At 43.9% G+C, this 23,059-nt stretch overlaps 1 protein-coding gene across 1 annotated transcript in view; it reads left to right on the forward strand.

Moving 5' to 3' along the window:
• The window catches only part of sdc2 (syndecan 2), a 45,461-nt gene that overhangs the window by 14,870 nt on the left and 7,532 nt on the right, over positions 1 to 23,059 (forward strand). Inside the window, exons 2-3 of the mRNA XM_061092890.1 lie at positions 21,812 to 21,926; positions 22,775 to 22,947. Coding sequence (XP_060948873.1) covers positions 21,812 to 21,926; positions 22,775 to 22,947 — 288 coding nt within the window. The remainder of the gene's footprint in view (positions 1 to 21,811; positions 21,927 to 22,774; positions 22,948 to 23,059) is intronic.

Here is a 23,059-nt window from a genome sequence, read left to right on the forward strand (position 1 = left end):
AGTCGCCCAGTGCAGCCTCTGTGTGTGGGTGTGTGTACAAAGTAACTCAACAAAGCATGGATGGATTTTCACCAAACGTGATGGGTTTATTATTTGCAAGGGTATCTCCAGATGATTAAAGGTCAAACGTGAAGGTTAAGGTCAATAAATATGAATTTTCCAACATATCTCTGCAAGTAAAGAAGTAGAGATTCAATCTGAAGCTTCTCATGATCAGATAATACTTTCCATAATTTAATGTCGTATGATAAAGGAATTCAAGAATAAGTTATGAAGTCTTCTCACACAATCTAAAGCTTTTATAGCTAAGAAACTAATTATAGTGTCAATAGAATATAGCTTTTTTAAAAGACCTGCAGTATGGGCTGCTTCCAGCCTGTTTTCGTCTTGATAATTAATTATTTAGTTTTTGAAATATCAACAAATCCCTTCACCCGTCTTCAGATGGCTTATTGTTTTTTTGAGGAAATTCTTGCAGATCATTTTCCTGTAGATCAACCACATTCCGCTGTGTTTGCCTGGGTCCTCTGTGACGTGTGAGCGATTCAAACTGGCATCGATACCATTACCCGAACAGACGTGGAGCCGCCGGCTGCTGTTTGCATGCCAAGTCCGATTTAGCGTGGGCCTACGCTGCTCAGAGGTGCGCTGGAGCCGCAGCGGGCTAATCTTCAGCATGTGCTAACTTAACCTCAGGTGACTTCCTAACACCGTTTATCCACACAGGTAACAGTGTGGCGATGGAGCCGGGGCCTGTGGCTGCAGGCTTTACTCTCTGTGCCTGGAATCTCAAGCTCTTCTTCTTCCAAAGCGAGATAAACAATCGTTGCTTTGGCCACAAATGAAGTGTCGGGGAACGTGTTGTTTAGGCTAATCCCCGTTTTACAGGGTTCAGCAGGTTTACGGGTGCACATTACCAACTTGTGCAATTACCAACCTCAGCATGTGGCTCCTCTAGTTCCATGTTGGTGGGCCATGCACTACTCGAAACCTCCTGCAGGAATTTAACCTATAACACCAAGAAAACATTGAAAGAATTTCCATTAGTCAGGGTTTGAAGAAATGTTGCTTCAAAGTTTAAGTAGCGATGGAGAGTAGAGGTTAAGAGCGTGTGGTTGTGGACCCTACACCGAGTCTGGCAGGCAGCTCAGCTCTTCACCCATAATTAGTGTCATTAATGTGTAATTACGTGAGTCATGCTTTGCCCACGTTGGATCCAGTCAGTGTTTGTGCCCGAGCCCATCGAGAGCGGACTGGAGACAGACATGTTGCCCGTCTCACCCATCTCCCAGACGTGGTTTACCATGGAAACACTTTTCCAATCTCTTCTCTACTGATTTTCCGAATACATCTGGCTAAAGGGTATATCCACAATTTTTGCACGTCTAGAAATGTCTGTCGATAATCAGCTCCCCTAGTGAACTCCTGCGTTTTAATAATTCCTCGTCCTTAATGGATCAGTTTCCATCTCAATTTTAAGTGATAGGATCTGAAGCTGATGTTATTTTGGTGCTAAACTCTGAGGAATCGCTGTGACTTTTGGAAATACCACCCTTGAGTCGATAAACTCAGATTACTGAGTTTTCATATTAAACTCATATCATCAGATAAACGATGGAATGTTTTTTCGCTAACATGGAGCACCCCTGGATTTGGCATTAACACTTGAATATATATATTTAATGTCCTGCAGGAACTAAACAAGGATTCTCAATTCCTAAATGTCGTTATCAAACCCTTTTGAGAATAATAATAATATAATTGAGACTTGACATTTTACAGTTTAACAATTAAATGTATCATAAATAATTTGATTTAAACAAATTTACATTTTTCTTCTGTGATTTCTATAAATTTATCTTCATCCTTTCTTATCAGCAAACATAAATGCAGATACCATTATGGCCGGTAAATAATTAAAGCAGGATTACAGCGTCTTTGGACTGGTGTGTTTTTCCTCCTGAGGCTTAACACAGTGATGACCTGCACATCTACATCTGCAGCAGTCATTCATCCGTCCAGCAGCAGCATCATCATCATGTGACACGGGGGCCCAGACTGGATTAGAGCCAGAGGAGAAAATCCTCTTCAAACACAACAATGCTCCGACTCTCACTGGACCATTAAAGCAAAATCGCATACACTGCTGTGGCTGTGTGGTGCTGGGATTGCAATTGAGATGATCTGGGACTTAATGTTCATTCAGGTCGTGTCGTATTAAATGTTTGTGTTATCTGGTCGAAGTGAAACGGGAAACAATTAAATCTGCCCAATAATATCAGCTGATATGAATCTTCGATAGACATTAATATTCATATAGTTTTATTTTACAGAGTAAACAATGCAGAAATGAAAAGCATTTACATTTTACATATAATATTATTGTTTTTCTGAAATCTGAAAAATTCCTATATCTGGTTATCTGTGATTATGGCTTGACGATGCAGCCACAAATTATAATAAGATTTTAAAACAATTTACATATATATTTTTGATAAACGTGACATTATTATTTCTTCTCAGTTCAAAGGGCTGAATATTGCTCCTGAGTGAAGGTTGTGGTTTTAAACTCTTTGTCTTTACGAGCTGAGACTTGTGTTTGCACAATGTAATCCGCGATCCATCAATATATATTAAACCTTTGTTATATTGCTGTTGATTGATTGCAGTAGTTATGGATGTTGCTTCGTTGTGCAGCCCGGTGTCTCTGATGCATTCTGCAGCTCCTAATCTGAACAGTGTGTCTTTGAACACAAACACATGGCGACCCAGACTCACTGGCGAGCTGACTATTAATAAAACCCGGTGCATACTGTCCTGAAGATGACGGCACTCGGCGGCTGCCAACTCTCATGCTCTTGACGGCTGCCTGCTGCTTCTCAAAACCTTTACACCGGACTTTCATCGCCTCGTGGACCCGAGCTGAGGACCGGACGCTGTTTTCTCCTCTGACGTCGGGCAGACGGACAAAAGAGAAACCGCTTAAGAGACCAATCGATGGTGGCGTTCAAACCTTTTGTGGAGATTCACAGCGCCGGTCGGGCTAAACGGCTAATTTGCCCGACTGAATAGATGCTATTGTAAATATAATTGTCCTGTCATTACCGTTAAAGTTCTTGTTCCGTATCCACGCTTTTCTTCATTTTTGCACCAGTATTCTCCAGCGTTTATTCTAAATTACAAAAAGAAAAAAAATTATACAATCTTTAGATGTTGGCGACCTTCCTACCTTTTCTAATTTCGAATAAACCTTTCATATTAAACCCAATTTAATAATGAACCCCTGTACCTGCAGTTTAGTTGCCACATCATTTCTCCCTCGTATCTGGTTACAGGTTGACCTGATGCTTCGGTGAGTGTCATGCCAACAACGTAAACACACACACACGTGTCTGCCAGTACACATACTAGCACGCTCACTGCTGGTCAGGATTAGCCCAGGATAATGGGATCATAGATCACCACCTGCCGCTCATCTCTCCTTTGCCTCTTTATTCCTTCTGTTGATTCCTTAAAACATCACTGTCTCTTTTCTCTCTTATACGTCCCTCCTTCTCCTTCTGACAGTCATAATGTGTGTGACTTATTTCATTAACCTTTCTCTCTATCTCCTCCCAGTCTTTAAATAGCTAACGCATTATCAAGAAGCAATGAGAAGTTCACCTCGGCTGAGAGCAGGATTTATCCCTGACCTTTCCCTTTATTCATATAACCCGAGCTGGATCTTATTTATTTCCTTTTTCAGCCGATTCTCCTCAATCCTCCTCTTTCTGTTGCTCCTGCAGCCGTGTCTCTTTCCTCCTCTATCGCTCCCATCATCCCATTACGGGTTCCTCCCCCCCTCGCGCTCCTCCGTCCTGTGGCCCGGCCGACTCACTCCAGCCCAAATCCTCTTAAGGAAAAAGGCTTGGATGGGAATTCAATCGCTGCACCACCACAAGGATTGAACCAGATCAGCCTACAAAGCAGCAAAATCGTTCTCCACCCGTCACCGTCTCCCCCCCCACCGCCACCACCACCACCGCTCCTCACCCCTCCGCCCAATCTGCCTCTCTGCCCCCCCCCCCTCGGCTTTCATCTCAGGTGATAAAGGCTGGGCTCAGAGATTGGCATCCTGGATTGGAGGAATGTGGCACATCATCAATTTTTCTCCCCTCCGCAATGATAAGTGCCTGAATGGCCACTTGCATTAACGGGATTTGAAAATGTGCTTCATTTGATTATGAACTCTGGTTATCTGGGTTTATACAAATCATATTTTTATTTTTTTTTTACATTTGTGCGATTTTTAAATATCCTGAAGCCTTTTTCTGCAGTTCGTGCGTAAAATTGGGTTCAGACATTTTCCAAAGTTTGTCTTTCGCATATGGAGAACACAGCAGGAGATTTTTTCAGGGTCAGACGCTTTCACAACAACAGGAACATGCCCAGAATATTTAGCTGCCTGACTAGAATATGCAGGAGGCAGGATAATAACGTGTAAATACTGCTGTAGAAATCACATGTTTTAGGTTTTATCTATCCCGGTGTCGGTCCTTATCATCCAAAAACGTCTTTACCATTTGACATTCGTTTGCGTCTTCTCCATGGATGACAACTCTTTTGTCATCCTGAGATATTATCATTTGCCTTCTCTCATACAGCTTCTCTGAAATTTCAGGAGAACGTTCAGTGCCTGTCTGGAAGCAGCTTGAGTAAACGTATATGAAACCAGATTTTTATTCTCAAACGATCAAATCCCAGGAAAGTTGTTGTTTAAATAAAATCGGAGCAAATTGTAATCGACTCAAACTCCTCACCTGTGTCCAACCTCTTCCCCCCCCCCACCCTCTCTCGTCCACCCGGTCAATCTAGTGTTTTATGTTGTGAGGAGGACGTGGAGCAAACCTCTGACCCCCCCGGCGTCCCCCACAGAGCTTTCATGTTGTGGTGTTAATGAACTGGTGATGAAGAGGTCTGGGGTTTTCTTTGGCAACAGGCTTGGTTGGAGTCACATGTAGACGAGCAGACGCTAGTGACACACACACACACACACACACACACACACACACACACACACACACACACACACACACACACACACACACACACACACACACACACACACACACACACACACACACACACACACACACACACACACACACACAATCACACAATCACTTTCTAGTGCATGTAGCTACAGTACATTAGCACAAAGGAGTAGATGGAGGCACGGAGGCTGAACCCACACTCGGCCCCTGCTGGTTTTTACAACACTAGCGAGACACACACACGCTCTTAAAAGGCCCGGTTGATGGAAACCATTCCCCTTCATTGACAAAGTGACAGAGGGAACCAGACTGCGCGAGGTGTGAGAGACGTGGTCTGTGACACGGAGCGCTGGAGGATTGTGGAGCCGGCCCGCCGACCACTAATGGAAGAAACCGCTGACAATCCATCGATCGCAGGATTTCTATGCTATCGAACCGGGGAGAGAAAAAAACTTTCTTTGTATATTCGGCTTCCTAACAAACTGACTAATTGGCCTGTCCCGTATTGAGTTGAATTGTTTTACATTTGACAGCTGGAATTGAATTGGCCCTGCGCTCCGATTGTTAGAAGACAAGTTGATTAGCTTAGCACTAAGTCCAGAGCACATGATCAGTAAGTAATGACATTGACGCCCTTTTGAGCCAGAAACTTTGTGCCAGGCCATTGTTTCAAAGCTCAAGGGCACTGGGTTTAAAACACTTTATAAAAGTCCCCACAGTGTTTTATTCCCCAGATTGAACTCAGGGCGCTGAAGGATTTGTAGTGTTTACGTTGTTTTCATCATGTAAATTCCATGAAGCGGCGTTTGACGAAGCTCAAAGAACAAAGACAGCAAGTACAAAGCCTGCAAAGACATCGTTGGGCGAATGCGTGATAGTGATAGGACTCAAACAACACATTCTAGCAGTGTGTGTTGACAATGTGCAGTCAGTGATGCAGATCACAGGACTCTGAATGAACCCATGTGCTTCTCCGGTGATTATGATACTTGTATACTGTGTGTATATAATGTGTAGTAGGATAGAGAATAACACTCAAATACACTGATCCAAAAGTTGTCCTCACAACCACAGAAAGATGTGGACACGATCATACAAATGTCAAGCAACACAATCAGTCCCACTGTATAAACCTCTGCAGTAGCTATAGAATGCGGAATGAGGCACATGCCTTTATTATTAGTGCGATAACAAATTTAAAAAGAATAATCAGGACATTTTGACGACATCTATAGCGAGGATTGTGTATTTTCGTTTCAGAATCCTCATTCATCGAATGTATACAAGCCTCAGTTTGTTAGTTATTACGAAACTGTTGCTTACGTACCTTCCGACTGGAAGTATTTTGATATGTTTAACATCAGCACACATCTGGACACACACACACACACACACACACACACACACACACACACACACACACTCATATATCTACAAATATTTACATGTACTCTAAAATATTCATTTCAGTGGACTTCTCCGGCAGCGGCAGCCGCAGCACCTGTGTTAGCACAGGAATGGTTGACATTGTAGGTCTGCTGCAGCTTCAAAGACGGCATTCATCCCTTTCCAGAGAAATGACTGACTCACTGTGTGTGTGTGTGTGTGTGTGTCTGTGTGTGTGTGTGTGTGTAGGGAGAAGGCCATTTTACTGCATACTGTAAAAGTGTGGATCATTGCTCAAGCTAAAGTAACTGTTTGTGTTCATGAACACGTGGCAGCTCATGTGTTAATGCGTATTGACATGTCAGAGCTGTGTGTGTGTCTGTGTGTGTGTGTGTGTATTCAAGGCACTGTATTGGCAATGTGTGTTTGCCCGTGGCACAGGTGTGTGTGTATGCACTGCACTGATTTAAACAGTATTACCCACAGCGTGATAGATCTCAGCTGGACGCCCGGCAAAGCTTTTGAAGTCTTCACTGTTACGGTGGTGATGTTTATTTCAGAATATGTATTTTAATGCTAATAATTCTTTTCATCGGTCAAATCAAGCAGTTTGGACGCAGCATGTCTGCAAAATACTAAATCCCTGCTTAGGACAGCGGGGTATTGTTTGGAAGAAAGCTGATGTGGACTTTAATTTGAAAGATAATGAAATTTGACCTTCACAACCTACCAGAGCTGCTTTGTCCTCAAACTGCGGGTTTTAACAACACAGATAATACATGTTTCCGCAGCAGAAAAGACAAATTCTGGAAAATGTCTCGACCTTTTCCACACTTCATGTCTGAAAACAGCTTGTGAAAGTCTACAGATATATTTAGCCTTTTTCTGAAATCATCACTAAGCAGCTAATCAACTATAAGTTCCTGCAGTAATAAGAAGATAAAGAAAATTTACTCATTATTTCAACAGTAGATACAGTATAGCTCAACGTTAAGCTCTCACAAATAATTGTCGAAGCAGTTTCCATCCCACCCCCACCCCCCCCCGTCCTCTCAGCCGGGGCCGTGTCCAAGGACATGAGATAAAGAGAGACCTGTGTTCTCTCCATCCCAGAGTCCGGGGCTTGGCTTCCTCCTCCTCCTCCCTGGGCCTTCAAACCATCAGACTCTTTCTGTGCATCAGCTGTGTGACGGCATGTCCACACAGCCGGGCTTCAGTCCCGGGCCACATGCTACCAGGCGGATCCCTGTGGACCTGCAGGACGTGCATACACGAGTCGCACATGCATTTAAATGGAGTGAGGATGTATATATATGCACACATTGCTGCCCACTGAACTGAGGATTACAGAGTAGGCACGAAAAGATGGGAAATCATGCACCGGCACTGATGGGAGTGGGGTGTTATTCAGGCTCTCTATTCTCCTTTCTGCTCAGTTAGCAGCATAACTATTCATTTCCTGCTCTCGCTTATAGACAAAATGCTCGGGTCTCGTTCAGTGTGCACCTGTGGGCTGGAAGGTAAGACGCTCTGTGTATCACTATGATGCAGGCGAAGGCTAGAACAGCTGCAGTGTCAGGGCCGAGGGGAATGAGGCTGTGATGGAGGAGCAGAGGTCTGATCAGTGGCGTTTAGTAGGAGTATGGTGAGAGAGAGAGAGAGAGAATACGCTTCCGATGCCCATGATCTCAAGGTTAAGTTGGCGATGCAGAAGTGTTGTGCAGCTTCAAGGCGTTGGGATGTGAGAGAGAAAAGCAGCCGAGGGTGTTTTGGTTCTAGAGGTTACTACCATGAGAGTTAGAGGTGGCTATTAATTAAAGCAGGAAATTGATGATGTCCATGAAAAATGCTTCTCCGAGTGTGTTTGTGCGTTTCTGTTTATGCCAGCTGTACATTCCAGGTACCTGAGGCTACTAGACATCCTGTGCTGTTGGGTGTTTGTTTTGCTTCGGACCGGAATGTCTGTGAGCTGGTTTGTACAGATGTAGATTTTGTAGATGTCAGCTTTGAGCTTTACGAAGTTTTGACCTTTGGGACGTTTGGTCACTTTAATAGAACAAATGCTAAAAGTTCTTTATCACATTAAGAGTGTTATAAGAACTCAGCGGCTGTATACTGGATTCTGCATCGGACATTTTAACCATTTCATTGTCGAGCGTTGTTTCCACTCGTAAATCAAGTTGTGTCCGCACGTTGATCCGAGGGGAACAGTTTACGAACCTGAGTTCACGAGACTGTGACTCCGACAGCGTGACCTGTAAACCCAAGCTGGCCCCAGGGCTTCTCCAGACCCCATGCATTTAAAATCAAGCTATGTTTGGGGCCTTAAGCCTTTATTTGACAGGACAGACTTAAGCGTGAAAGACAAAACCTGGCGAGTAAACTCAAGCCTCCGTACTTGGTATAGGAACACTTGACCAGTACTCGTACTATCAACCAATGAAGGGTCAGTTTGTGGCCTTCACTGCAAACAGAGGTCTGAGCTGTCGGTAGAACCTCTCTGCATGTATCAGCTCGTGTTAACCAGACGTCACTTCTTCATACGGCTGCTCACATTCGTGTGTACACGGCTCGAGTCCCTGCAGCAGAATGTGATATGTGGTATTCACGATATGGGCTGGTGCTATCACTTCAAGCTAAGTGGAGAAACTCCAGATTGTTCCCATGCTGCGCCGCCTTAGTGCTTTCGGGTTACTGGAGGCTTTTGAGATACAGAATATGAAACCTGTTTTATATAATGTACTTAAATCTCGCTCTCTCTCTCTATCTCGCTCTCTCTCTCACTGCGTCTGTGCTGCTCTACATTTACTCAGCTCCAGCTTTTCTGTTAAGCTTCATATTTCTCTCCTGTCTGGAGGGGAGGAAGCTGCCGTGCTGCAGCAAATCGTACCCCCCCGCCCGCCCTCCTCAGCACCAGAGATGACTGGAAGGTGAAGCCCATTTCCCAGAGTCTAGAGTTTCACAGCTGACAAAGAATCTCGGCTTTCCCGTGCGTATCAGAGGCCGGTGGACGGGCGGGCGAGCAGGGGTGGGGGGGGTGTAGAGCAGGGAGGAGGAGGAGAAGAAGGAGAAGGCGGGATTCAGCGGTGCTCGCCACCAGGCCTGGGAAATCTGCAGGGCTCCTTCATGTGCAGAAGGCAGAAAGAAAGGCAGTTACGGTCCACGGGGCTGGATACCACAGCACTGAGGTATTCTCTAAATAGGGCCATGTTGAAGCCACATGAGCCCCACATTGTCCCCCCCCCCCCGCCCCCCGTTTCTTTATGAGTTCTGGCAGCGCTGAAGAAGAAGTTTCACAGTGAGAAGGTTAGCATTAAGTTTACATTAAATCCGATCAGGGCCTCCCGAGAGCCGCTTGGCAGAATCCGACGGCCTTTAATTAGAGCGGCGGGTTATTTAGTGGTGAGGTAAATCAGCGGTAATGTCTTGCAGCACGTGAGGAGATCTTTATTCTCACATCCACACACACTGATCTGAAGCTTCTCTTTTTAACCTAATTGTGGCAGTGGTGGTGGCATTCTCCATTGTTTCCTGCATTAGCCTCCGAACACAAGCGGACCTGTGAGGCGAGAGCGAGATCGGTGGCCTGTCAGCATGTGGCTGTTTTTCTTGGAAGCCATGAAATTGTCTTTCTTCCTGTTGGGAAGCAATACTGCGAGGGAGGAAATCATCACAGCCGCTCCATGTTGTGACTTACTGGTCTGTGGGAATGAAGCACAGAGGAGCATGTGGCGCTGGTGCACAGAGCAGCACGTAATGATCGCCGGGGTTGAGACTCGACCCGCCCGCCAACCTCAAGCTCTTTTTGTTTTTCTTTTGCCACAATTACAACTCCGGTGTCAAAGTTTTTAAAAGTGGACTTTAGTGGGCCAATGTCTGCAACAAACTTTGTTGTAGGAGACAAATAAACAAAAAAGAAAATACAAATACATTGAATATTAAGAATAAAATAGATACAATCTTATCTGTGAAAGGCTCGTATAGACTGATAACCCAGATGTGCTCTAGAAATTCTGAGAATGGCTCATAATTTCAGTTTCTACCCTTTTATTCTTTATTTCCGTCACGTCCATTTAGCAGCAGCACTCTCACAGAAAGGTCTGTAGTCCTGCAGTGTTTCCTTTTATCTTTGTGAGGACGTGAAGTTGTGCTAATGCACCTGTAAAGACTGGTCGTATCCTTTTAATAACAGCGTGCACGACTGTGTGAGAGGAAAGGGTCAGTTGACTTTTCATCTGTGTTCTCATGTGAAAAGCCTGGACAGAGTTATACACAGATAATGCAGCTAAGAATACATATTCCGTTTATGCATCAACTAACTCAAGGTAATTTGCAGTTGCAATGACAATCACTGATGTGTGGTATAAAAACCACAGGTCACAGCTGCACACTACCTGTCCAGCACGAAGCAGTGGGAGTCCCAAGTAACTGAGTAGCTGCTGAACACATTTAATTATGCAGCACGTAAAGAGAGCCAGATGTTTTTCTGCAGGACTGCGCTGTCCGAGCCAGGTGTAAAACTGTAATAAACCTATTATTGTTCTGCATGAGTGTATGATTAGAAAGTGTTTGGGAACATTTTGTTTTATTAATTTTGTCATTTTCATCACTTACTCTGATGTTAATCAAAACAATGAGTGATTAATCAATAGTCACCAATGTTTATGTCCACGCTCAACACATCTGTGGTTCCAGCTGCAGAACCATTGGTTTATTCATTTGGGCATAAACTTTAAAAACTGGACAAGAATACATATTTTTCAAACAGGAGCCAAATGTGTTTTTGCTGGGGTCTATTTCCAAACGAGGATTAATACATATGTGGTTGTGCCAGTGGGTATTTACAGCTGCAGGATTAGGTTGGCAATCTTTTTATTGCTATAAAAATAATAGAGTGGTTCATTTAAATGTTTTTAGTGGAGAACAGAGCACACACCTCAGGAAAGGCCCAATAATCCCCCAGTGAAACCAGATATTATTTGGATTTTGTGGAAATCAATGCATTCGTTTTTGACATAATCCTGAAAACAAACAGATATATAAATAACCTAGCTTTCACCGTACTCTGCCCACGGTGCAGTGCGGTGCAGACGGTCTTTGAAAGCCCGGAGCTAGAAGCTGCCCCTGCTCCCCCTCACCAAGGCGCTTGAGCCCAGTGGAATGTGCTGTATGGCTTTCTGTGTCAGATGGCCGTTTGTTTTGGAATCAGAGCCGATATGAATCTGAGCTGAAAGCTCCCACATGCTCGGCTTGTGCTCAGGTTGTTGAGGGGGGCCTTTCACCTACCGAGGCAATGTGATCTAATCCGGAGGGAGGAGGGGGTAAATGAACAGGGTCAGAGGGGGTGGGAGGAATTTTCCAGAGGATACTGTACAGTGTTGGGCTTAGTCAAGTTAGTGTCACTCTTTTTAAATCGCTTTTTAAACTTATTTGTGTGAAGCTCTCACTGCTGGGTTGACTTGTATTATTTACCTATTTTAGGAGAAGTGACTGGAATTCTATGACTTTGTGTTATATCCCCAAATTTTCCAAGTTCCAATGAATTTCACACCTTTCACTGAGACCAGCAGTGTGACCAGACTTTCCCATTTCAAAGGCTTCCTGAGTTATGAAGTCTCTAACAGGTGAATCCTCTTCGGGGCCAAACTATCCCAGTATTGATTTAGCTTCGGTGGCAAACGTCGTTTTTTAAAAGTACGTTAAAGTAACGTTATACATGTTAAAACACCAGGTGGCATTAAAACTTTATCTTCCTTTCCAACTACCGACTCTGTTGCCCGGCGACAGGGGCAAGATCGGGATAAGCTGATGTCGCAAATCACAGAAATCCTCGGTAGTCCAGACAGATTCCTTTCAGTTTGGCTTTTGCGGTCTACGCGGAACACGGCTAACGTAACATTACTGGCTCACTTTACTGATAGGTCAAGAATGCATGCAATAGGTCAAGATGATAGGTATCGCCCTCTGCTGGATCGCAAGGCGTAAGACTGCGTGTTGCACTTCTAGAGATTTAATTCAAACATTAACATCCAAATATGAACTTCCAAAAAGTGACCCAGCGCCAAATGACAGCACAAGGTTGAGATTTTACGAGATTTCAGAGAGAAGCTCACCCGTTCCTACGATGAGAAGGCACTCGTAAAAAAACAAACTTGTTTTGAACAGGAAGAAACCTCCGACTTAAGAAGTGGAAGCTCAGGTGCTTAAGTGAGGAGGCAAGGAGATGTGTGAGCCATAAAAGTCAACTCCAGACGACGGCTCTTATTTTATCTCAGTCGCACTCTTTTACACATTTCCTCTCTGTCTTTGCGCCCCCCCACCCCGCACACACACACACACACACACACACACACACAAACGCACACGTACCACAACTCAGCTGGAGTAGCTCCAGACCTCAAGGGCTCGGGGAGAGTTTGATTTGTGTTGACTTCCGGCAGGAACTCCCCCTCTCCCCAGCCCGCAGCTCAAAGACTATCAATTAGTTCCTTATTATGATCCCTGGGAGGGCAATAAAAGTTAGAGTGGGTTCAAAGAGCACAAAGGCAGACACACACACACACACACACACACACACACACACACACACACACACACACAGGGTACAGACTAACTTTTCTTAGCCTGTAAGAGTTACGGTCTGACATCCTGACTCCTGTAGGTGGCTGTTTCTGCCGGTTCTTCCGATTTTACATTTCCCAAACATTGCTCACCACCCACCCACACACACACACACACAGACTTTATTTTCCTCCCAGCGGTTTGTCTACTGATCAGCAGGTGTTGGACAAATGTAATGTTTGCCAGCTCTGCCTGTCTCTAACAACAAACACCATCACAAATCCAGCTGTTTCTCATGCACCAAACATGGAGCCGTGTGGTCTGTTGATGTCCGATGCTTCTTGGATTCACCGGACCCAATGGCGGCCAAACCAAACACTCCCCCGACTCGGCTTCTTCTGTCACTCCTCGCCTGCTGCTCATTACAGCTACTACAACACACCAGGGAGGCTATTGTTCATTTCCTCTGCTCCTCCCTGTCACAATAGAGTTGCAAAGCAGGAGGAAGTTTCCTTTAAAATCACATTTGAAGGATTTCTCCTCGGCATAGACAAAGATCTTCAGGAGAATTAAAGACACATCTGGAAGTGTTGGTTTTACTTGTTAGTAGTTTTAAATCTATAAAATGCATGAAGAAGTTAATTTCATTGATTTTGTTGCAACTGCAGAACTCAACATTAGTTTGAATGCGTCAAACAAACGTCTGCATTGGAGACACAAACAGCAAAAAGCGTATTTTTCTCTTTCTATTGTCTAATGTTGTCTCAACTTGTCGCAGTTGGTCTGCTCTCTCTAGGTTTGGTTTGGTCTAAACTGAAAAAGGGCAGAAAGTCCAGAGCAAACAAGGTATAACCACCCTCAGGGACACTTACTGGTTATTTTATCTCCATCAATTTGATATTATTCCAGCTTTCTGAGAAAATGTCGAGCTTTTGTCGGTCTGTTATGGCAAATTGCTCTAAATTTCAAGATTGCTCTAAATCACAATGGTGAGAAAACCACTCAGGTGTGTGAAATCAGAGCTGTTGTGATATCACGACAAATCAAAATGTCACCCATGCCTGGGAAATCAAGCAATAACCTTTACGAGGAGTCTGAAATTAAACAGATTTAAATAGCTAAATGCATAATCAGGTCTTCCAACACCTCTCAGCCTTCAACCTGCTCCTCTTTCCTTCTGTTTTCTGAGGGTCCTGTCTGTTGTGCAGTGATAAAGCCTGTGTCATGGCGGAGGCAGTGGGTGGGTGGGGGGGGGGTGGGGGTGGAGTCTGGGTTGTCCACAGCAGATTGAAACAGGTTGCCTGCCACACTGTGTTGCTCCGTCGCCCTTCTATATGGATCTGTGACAAGCCGAATAGAACAGATAAAGTGAAAGCCAGCAGGCCTCTCTCTGCCACCGTTACTTTGTTAATTAGGGATTATCAAATCCTGACACACACACACACACACACACACACACACACAGACACACAGACACACACACTCCCCATTCCAACTTTACTGAGTTCTCTAGATGCAGATATTTGTTTGCCCGGTTGGGACAGTAAATAAACGTGTAATCAGACACAAATCATTCACAGGACTGGATTTGTACCACATGTACATGATGTAGCCAGAAAGTGGTAAATAGAAGTTTAGTCCAAAATGTTGACCTGTGCTCATGTTTCCCTGAAAATAAGTTAAATAATAACTATCATGGAAACCGTTGCTGATTAATCTACTAAGTTGCTCCATTCGTGTAAGTACTGTCTCACAAGTGTAGCTTCAGTAACTTAGGCAATGTGTAACAAAAGAGTGAAAGTGTGTTGAATTAAATATACGAAAAGAGGACGCAGGTTTGTAAGAGCAGTGGCTGATAAAGTGGCTGGAGACAATCCGATGAATTATAGAGACGTTACGGTTGTAAAGCACAAAGCCTTCAACCTGGTGGAGAAGTGACTGTGCTTGGAAAGCAGCGACGGGTGTTATTCTTTCCTCTGTTATGGGTTTATTATTTGTTTCTTGTTTCCTACGCTTCTTGCCGTTCTGAGGTAGACTTCAGGAACTGGAACCAGAGCGATCAGCGGCCCGACAGCGGAGGATCTGAGCCGCTGTCGGCCCCCCGGCCCCCGTGCACTTGTTTTCCACTCTTCTCCTCCTCCCTCTGAAGTCGGTGTTATGATGTGTTTCTGTGTATTCCTCTCACGCCTTTGAGATGTGAGAGCTGGATTCGGGGGTTTGTGTGTGTCTGTGTTGGCACATGTGCGTGTCCCATGGGTGCTTTCATGGATACGCAGATGTTCGAGTGTGAGTTTGTGAGTGTGTGTGTGTGAGTTTGTGAGTGTGTGTGTGTGCATTCCTTTTGAGGAACACTTCTTTTTCCCCCCCTGGCCTTACTCGGAGATGAGCTAATATTTGTTGAGTTCGAAGCGAGCGCAGTGTGTCAACAGCAGAAAGTCTGGGGCCCTGGGTTGGTTCAGATGACTCCATTTCCCTTCATATGTATCCCATCGTCCCCTCCGTCCATCTCTTATAAAAAAGGAGAGAGCGACGCAGATATCCCCCCCCCCACACACTCTCTCAGATAGAGTAAGCACATACAGGCCTGGTGCCTTTCAAGCCCCCCTAGGCATGGACATGGTGATTCTGACAGGCTTTTAGCACAGCAACCTCCCGGCTGCAGGATTGTCCGCAGCAGCGGCTTCTCTCCCTCCCTCCCCTCTTCCTCTCTTCCCTTTTGTCAACTCCACTCTCTCTTTTATCTCCTCTTCAATCCCTCCTTCTATGTCATCTGCAATTTGTTGTGCAGCTCCTTGCCTCTGCTTCAGATTTTCAGGTCAAACCGACACACACAGACGGACGGAGAGCGAGAGAGCCGCACTTCCTGCCGGCTTATTAGTTCATTAGCAGGCAGAGATGCCAGTCGCTCCCCTCACAGCTAATAGAGGGCACACATCCCAAGCTGCTAGCTCATTACAGCCGCTCTGCTACCTTCCACTTGTTCTTTCCTTCCTTCCGTCCGTCTGCTCCTCTCACCGTCTGTAAACTTGATCCCACTACTTTGTATCTGCTTGTTAAAAAGCGCCTAAATGAGGCTGTCGCTGAAAGTGAGCAGACTTGTGAATCCTCGAGTGAGCGACTGCTGGAGAAGACCCAAAGCTCCACCGGCTATAGAGGCAGATAATAATGGTTAGAAGAAGAATTGAAAGTAGGGTTGACAAATCTAGCTGTACAGTTTGACTGGAAATGAATTTGCTCCCTTATATCATCAAAAATATTCCAAGGAACTGCAAATAGTGAAGTATATAAACTATAAGCATGAACGGCTGGCTCCTCCCCTCCTCCATGTTAGTCGATTGGACATGGAGCAAACTAAAACATTTCATCAACTACTTTATTCATCTAAGGTAGTTTCTGTGATTTTCAATAGTTCTTATCACACCAATGTATGTTCAAGTGTTCATTTTTCTAAGAAATTTGGTTTTGATTTGTTATTTGATGCCATTAAAACGAGGTTAATGTCATAATTGGCAGCTGAGACTGACTCTGTATCGCTGCAACCTTGTTACCATGGCTCCATCCCCAAATCCCTACTTCAGACACTTACTATTATTATACACACAGTTATATATTTAAGTGCTTATGTGTAGTTTTGTGTGCGATGAGGGCAGCACACATGTGGTAGATTTCTATATGTGTATGAACCTTAGCCCTCTTTCTTACTCGCTTGTCTGTGCACAAAGGCAAAGCTGCTTTGAGCATTTGTGTGTGCGTGTGTGTGTGTGTATTGTACTTCTTACTAAGTGTCACTCAGGGGCTTTGATGTCCGCCTCCCTCTTCCTCTGCTTCTGTGCTTCTCTCTGACGCTCGGTCTTTTTTTAGTCCACTACAAGGTGTTCAGTTCAGAGAATGACACTCGTCAAAGCAGGACCGGTGGGAAGTTGAGCCTCATTTATGGAGAGAGACTCAACGTGTTTCTTTGATGCTCATAGTTCCCAGAAAAACCTCAGCATTTATTACTGGTTGTCATAGTGAAGATAAGCCAGCTTCTTCCACTCTGCAGCGTGTTTACTGTTGATTTCTGTGCACAGGTCATGTTGGTTCACATGTGAGCATATAGAGTAAGATCAAAACTAGAGTATATGATACTGGGATCATAACATACTGTTGATTAATACTACTTATTATTATAATATTTCCTAGTTTGGATTCAGTGCTAAACTACTATGAATAAACCTCCACCAACAGTGCCCTCACATTCATTCAAGCCTCATAGATGAGCCAGATCACAACATCTTAATCTCCAGTTCAAAAGATTGAAAGATAGATTTTTTTTTTAAAGGACAAACAAAATAAAACCTTTATTTCAATCTGCTAGTTCTGCATTTTTATTATGAATCATATTAACGAGCATTCGCAAGATCCCTGAATTATTCTTCAAAAATGTTGTGCACCCTTGTCAAGGTCTATCAGGTCGAGGTTTATCATCTTATAAAATATAACTATTCACTTTCAAGTTGAATGAATGATGATATAGCGAAGGGGAAAGGGCGCAGTTTTATGTATCTAAGGAGGGATGAGTCAGTTATCTATTGCTGTATAATAAATGGGAATCTGAATCGTTTTCCTCACCGTGGGAAAACCTAACATCGATCGCCTTAAGGAAATAATAAGTTGCTAATTACATATTTCCATCTGGATCAATTAATGATGTTCCTCTCTTCCTGAATCTATTCCTCCCTCTGTAGGGTTTTTCCGGCTCTTTAGACCAGAGCAGCCTCAGTGAAGTAACCTGCTGGTTTCCGGTGTTCCCTCTGCTTTACTTGTCAGCGGATTGATGTCTGGTTCAGCTCAGAGACTCTGATAAGGGCAGAAAGCAGAGACTACCTGTAAATGTCACTGGTTTGATAAAGAGAGCAGAGTTTATCAGGGCTGCTGTGTCTGTGCACACGTGTGGTTGCGTGTGTGTCTGTCTGGGTGTGTGTGTGTTTGTGTGTGTGTGTGCGCCAGCGATGGAGAAAGTCGAGCTTTATCAAGTTTATTGCCCGTGCGCACACACTGGCCAGTTTGTGGCTGGGACTCAGATAAAGTCGTTGAAGTTTATCAAGGTCAAACAGACCATTTCCTCCTCTCAGATCTGTCTGGATTGGGTGGGAGTCGTGTGGCTCGTGCAGTCGGACCTCTCTAATCCAAGTGCTTTGTTTTAACTGTTGCAACACGGAGATTACAGACGAGACTGTGCAACCTCGAGCTGCAAATAAACAGAGCCACTGAACACTAGATGCACCTCCTTTTATCTTGTTCCGAACTCGACAGCAAACAAGTGGACTCCCTTAGAAATCCAGCATGTTTATTGAGTATAATTACATATATTTATCATATTCATTTTTCTTCTGCACCTCATTCTGTTGAATAAAAGTTTTTATATCGTAACATATCTCCTCACGTAAACAATACAGATACGTCTGCGAAAGTTTATTTCCAGATTTTATCGGCCGATCTCTAATTTGAATTCATCCAACTCTGGGAGCTTGTGATTGGCTCTTTTTCTCTTTGCTGTCCAACAATGAAAAAGTGCAAAATCAAGAAAACAATCATTCAATTCATTGATAATTTAAATAACAATCAGTCAGACACTTTGTATTGGATCCTAAGGGAATTTAAAGAAAGGAAAACTAGAACTATAATTAGATCTGACTCCTGGAGCATCACATACGATTCATCCGTTAATATAATTAACAAGTCCGATGAGGGTGTTCTCATTGGAGCGATCATATCTTTGAACCCTGCATCAAAGGGCCCCAGTGGGAGTCAAAGCCACATTGTTATTACTCCATTTGCTTGCATGTCTGCGTGGTGTCATGGCATGTTTCTCAATCGCTCCGGCTAATGTGTGCGTATGTGTTATCAATGAATCGATGAATGCCTGCATGCATTTGTAAAACACGTCCACTGATGCATGCGTGTGTGTGTGGCCTCTCTCTCATTAGTGGCCTTTGTCCCCATTTGATCTGCAGCCTTGCCTCCTCTTTGCCCCATTGTGCTGGTATCATCACTGCATAAAGACCTGCGGACCACATGCACCGGTGCATCGGTGGAGTAGAGAGGAGGGGGGGGGTGGTGTTTGGAAGAAAACAAGGCAGGAGAGGTTAAGATAAAGTTGCTTTGAACAAATTCTCTCTTTGATCCGGCGGCTCAGCGGTGAAAGGCCTTTAAGTCAGCGGCAGTCGCGAGAGGAGAGATGGAGAAACGTATTGTTCGGTTTCATCTCTGCCTCTGTCTTCCCCTTCTCTCTCTTTCACACTGTTGTTCGCTGTGTCTACTCCCTGCTTCTTTGTTATGGAGAGTGCCAGGTCCTTTCTTTCATGGCTCCACAAAAGCACACACACACACATATGCACACACACACAATGACTCCAAAGCATTACTGAACACACTCGCATTAGAATACTGGCTGTAATTAGAAAATGCCGAGGATGGAGCAGGGAGGCGACAGAAGCGTCCGTCATTGAAGTCGCTTATCAAGAAAGAACCTGAGGATTTGCTGCCACTAGAGATGAATATATTTGGAATTTTTCGACTGTTTGTTAAACAAAAGAACAACAACCTGAAGATGCTATTTGGGGTTCTGTCAAATTGTGAAAGGGATTTTGTATTAGGACTTTTGGATTTATTTATTTATTTTGTTCAACTTTACTTTTATTGGGCCCAAAGGAAAATCTGCTCTCAGTCCTGCACACATACACTTGAAGACAGGATATGTAAACCAATAGATAAGGATTTCTGGGGGCAGATTTCGATACAAAAGCCATATATATATATATATATATACATATATATTTAAAATAATTGCTGAAGATGTCATTGACCCTTATGAAGAACAAATGTGCTTTAGGTTCGATCATTTACAGTTTATCCATAAACTTTATTGTAAATAACTCTAAATATTAAGGAAACACACGTATATATAACTTGTATTAAGAAAATAAAGTAAACCTTTTTTTTAAATCTGAAATATCAGGTCAAGCACATCTTTTGTACAATGTTTATTCTATAAAATAATGGGTCAATAATGTCTATAAAAGGCTCATATCGGCCAATTTCTTCATCCTACCAATAAATTATCGAGGCTTTAAAGTAAAACTACTTAAAAAACGGATCATTCACAAACCAATTACCAGTTGTAATACTGTGACTGTTTCTCGGCTGTACTGTACCTGCTGCTTCCAACCGGGGGGGGGGACATTTATCTTTTTCTCAGCTTTCTCACATTTTTGGCACCGAACAAAGAAAATAACTTATTTCCTGTCGAGCCAATTGATTATTTCCTCCAATCCGGCTTCACTCAGCCTCAAATTTATCAGCTCAACACGCACCGAGCAGTGGAAGCCTGGAAGTGTTTCAGCCAGCTTAATGGGTGCCACACAAACGCACACAAACGCACAGACTCACACACTCTTTTGTACCTTTTTTCTAAAGCAGGACTATCAGTATAGAAGGGGCCGTACAGCCCACCACTGATTGGTGAATAGGAGTTGAATGGATGTTGCCATGGATGTGTATATCTATTCCAGTCACACACACACACACACTCACCACCTTTAATATTCCTGTGTAGCATGAACACACACACACACTTATATAACAGCAGTCATGTGGAAGTTTCCAGCATATTTCTGTTCCTCAGTGTGAAAAGTCTCATTTCCGAGTTTGTTTTTTGTTGGTCTCATTAGAATCTCACCGTGTGACGAGCAGCTTTCCAAACAAACAGGCCTTGTTAAACTCTTCAGCCAGTTACTCCATTAAGCTGGAACACAAACATTCCCACTGGTTGGGTGAGTTGTCCTGGTAACAAGCGGTGGCGAGGGAGTGACGATCGCTTAATTTGATCATGTAACAGGGACGTGGGCTACAGAGGAGGAATCCCACAGATCGTCTGACTTCCCTGTCCGTTGACATTTGCGACTTTGAGGGGAATCTCCCAATTCGGACTGAAATAATAAATCTAATAAGCAATTTGAAAATCAACTGACACCTGCAAAAGTAACGACATGACGTTTCTCTCCGGTTTTATAGCATGAAATAACCAATCAAAACAAACGTACGGGAAAAATAAATACTTGAATAAGCATTATTGTGATAACAACTACCCTAGAATGACTTAAAGCATCTTTGGTGTGCTTTTTGACTTATTGGTTTGGTGCATGTCCCATCCACTAACATGGAGGAGGCTGGAATTATGACCTATACAGCAGCTGGCCACCAGGGCAGCGATCATGACACTTTGATTTCACTTTTGGGGAGCTGTAGTGTCTTAGTAAATGGTTGTTTGAAAGAAGGCGGTGATCTGTTCATATTCCCGTCTAAGAGACAAACGCCCAGCTGAACATTTGTGTTTGCACTAATTCTCTCTTTAAAGCTGCTGCAGCAAGTCGGACCGTCGGGGTTGTCTGCACTTAGCGGCCCGTGAGATCTCGGGATGGCGAATTTAGCAAAGATTTGTGCTGCTCGAGTTGCACTAATGATACAAGCTTTGAATTTCTACCCGAGAGGTTTCTTATGTTTGCCAACTGAAGACATAACCAGTCACTGAAGTGCTGGTCTCAAGGCGGAGAGGGTGTAATTAATAATTTAAAGGCCAGAATTAAACAGTGGCCACTTTTGGATTCATATTAAGCTGAAACTCTGAAAAGGAGAAAGTGTTCTGTGTGAAACAGGCGCAGAGAAAATGTCTCACATAGATTTTGTGAGTGTGTGTGTGTGTGTGCGCGTCTCTGTGTGTGTGTGTGTGTAGAGATATGTAATGGAGGTGAACATGAATCCTCACCAGCATTATCTTGTGGTTTTTGCAGATAGCAGAAGCAGCCAAGTCGTCCTCTCAGGCTGATGACTTGTACCTGGATGACACAGGCTCAGGAGGTTATTACCCTGAAGATGATGACGACTTTAACTCAGGGTCTGGCTCAGGTAAGACACGTTTACACACACACACACACGTTTACACACACACAGGAACACACACACAGGAACACACACACACGAACACAGGCAATTACCCCGAGGTGTGATGACATTCATTTTCAAGTCTTCCGCCGGTAAGTTTTATGAACCGAGAAGTTTTTCCTTCTTTCAACTGTAGAGTAAAGTTGTGCCAACATTCCCTCCCTTCCTCCTTCCCTCCCTCCTCTCTCTTCCTTCTTTATTTCCCTGCTTTCTTTCATCGCCTCTCTCTTTCTCTCATTCGATTTGAATTGAGATTGCCTTGTCACCCCGGCCCGCCCGTGGGCAAGTGTGCAAATTCTCAGATGTCTTTTTCATTAGCTCTCATTAGACCTCTGCTCTTCTTGCTCAAAGCACCTTTTTTTTTTTTCTTCTTAAATCGCTCCTTCCTCGGTCAAAAGTAGCTCGTCTCCTTGAGGGAGGTGCAGAGCTGCAGAGGGAGAAGGTCACGTCAGGTGAAAGGAGGACAGTGATCAATAGCACTTCCAATACTGTATATAACCTCTAGCTCTGCTCGGCTGCATCTTTGAACTGTAAATCATGCGTTGAAATCTATAAAATATAAAGTTAAGTGAGACAAAGTACTTGGATTCTCTGGATATGAAATATTGATGCACGTGCATGCCCATATTTGACCTCTTTGCACATTCACACATCGCTGCTTGAACGTTTTTACATGCCCTGAAGAAAATAGCCATAACAAGTCATACGTTACTTTAATTTTCACAGAGTTTAGCCTCTCAGACATTTTATTCCTCCGTCATTGAGCAACATTATTTACCTGTCATCCTCTTTCTTTTTTTGGTATCTCCCAGGAGTGGGTGAAGAAGATGTGAAGGAAACGGTGACCATCAGCGCGGTTTACTTCGAGCCCAACGCGGCACAGCCCACCGTGGACTCCACCAAAGATTTCACTCCCAGGGTGGACTCGGCTACGGTCAGAGAAAAGACACGCGACAGCACGCCCAGGAAACCATTCAGAACAGAGGTAAGAGGTTCGGTGATATCGACAGGACGGCAAACAAGAATTTATTCTGTATCTCGGGTCGAGGGACTGGACACAAGTGAGCAAGAGAGGAAAAGAAAGTTGTGACTTCTAG

This window comes from Limanda limanda, chromosome 19 (assembly GCF_963576545.1).
Source record: "Limanda limanda chromosome 19, fLimLim1.1, whole genome shotgun sequence".
In the NCBI taxonomy this organism is placed as follows: Eukaryota; Metazoa; Chordata; class Actinopteri; order Pleuronectiformes; family Pleuronectidae; genus Limanda; species Limanda limanda.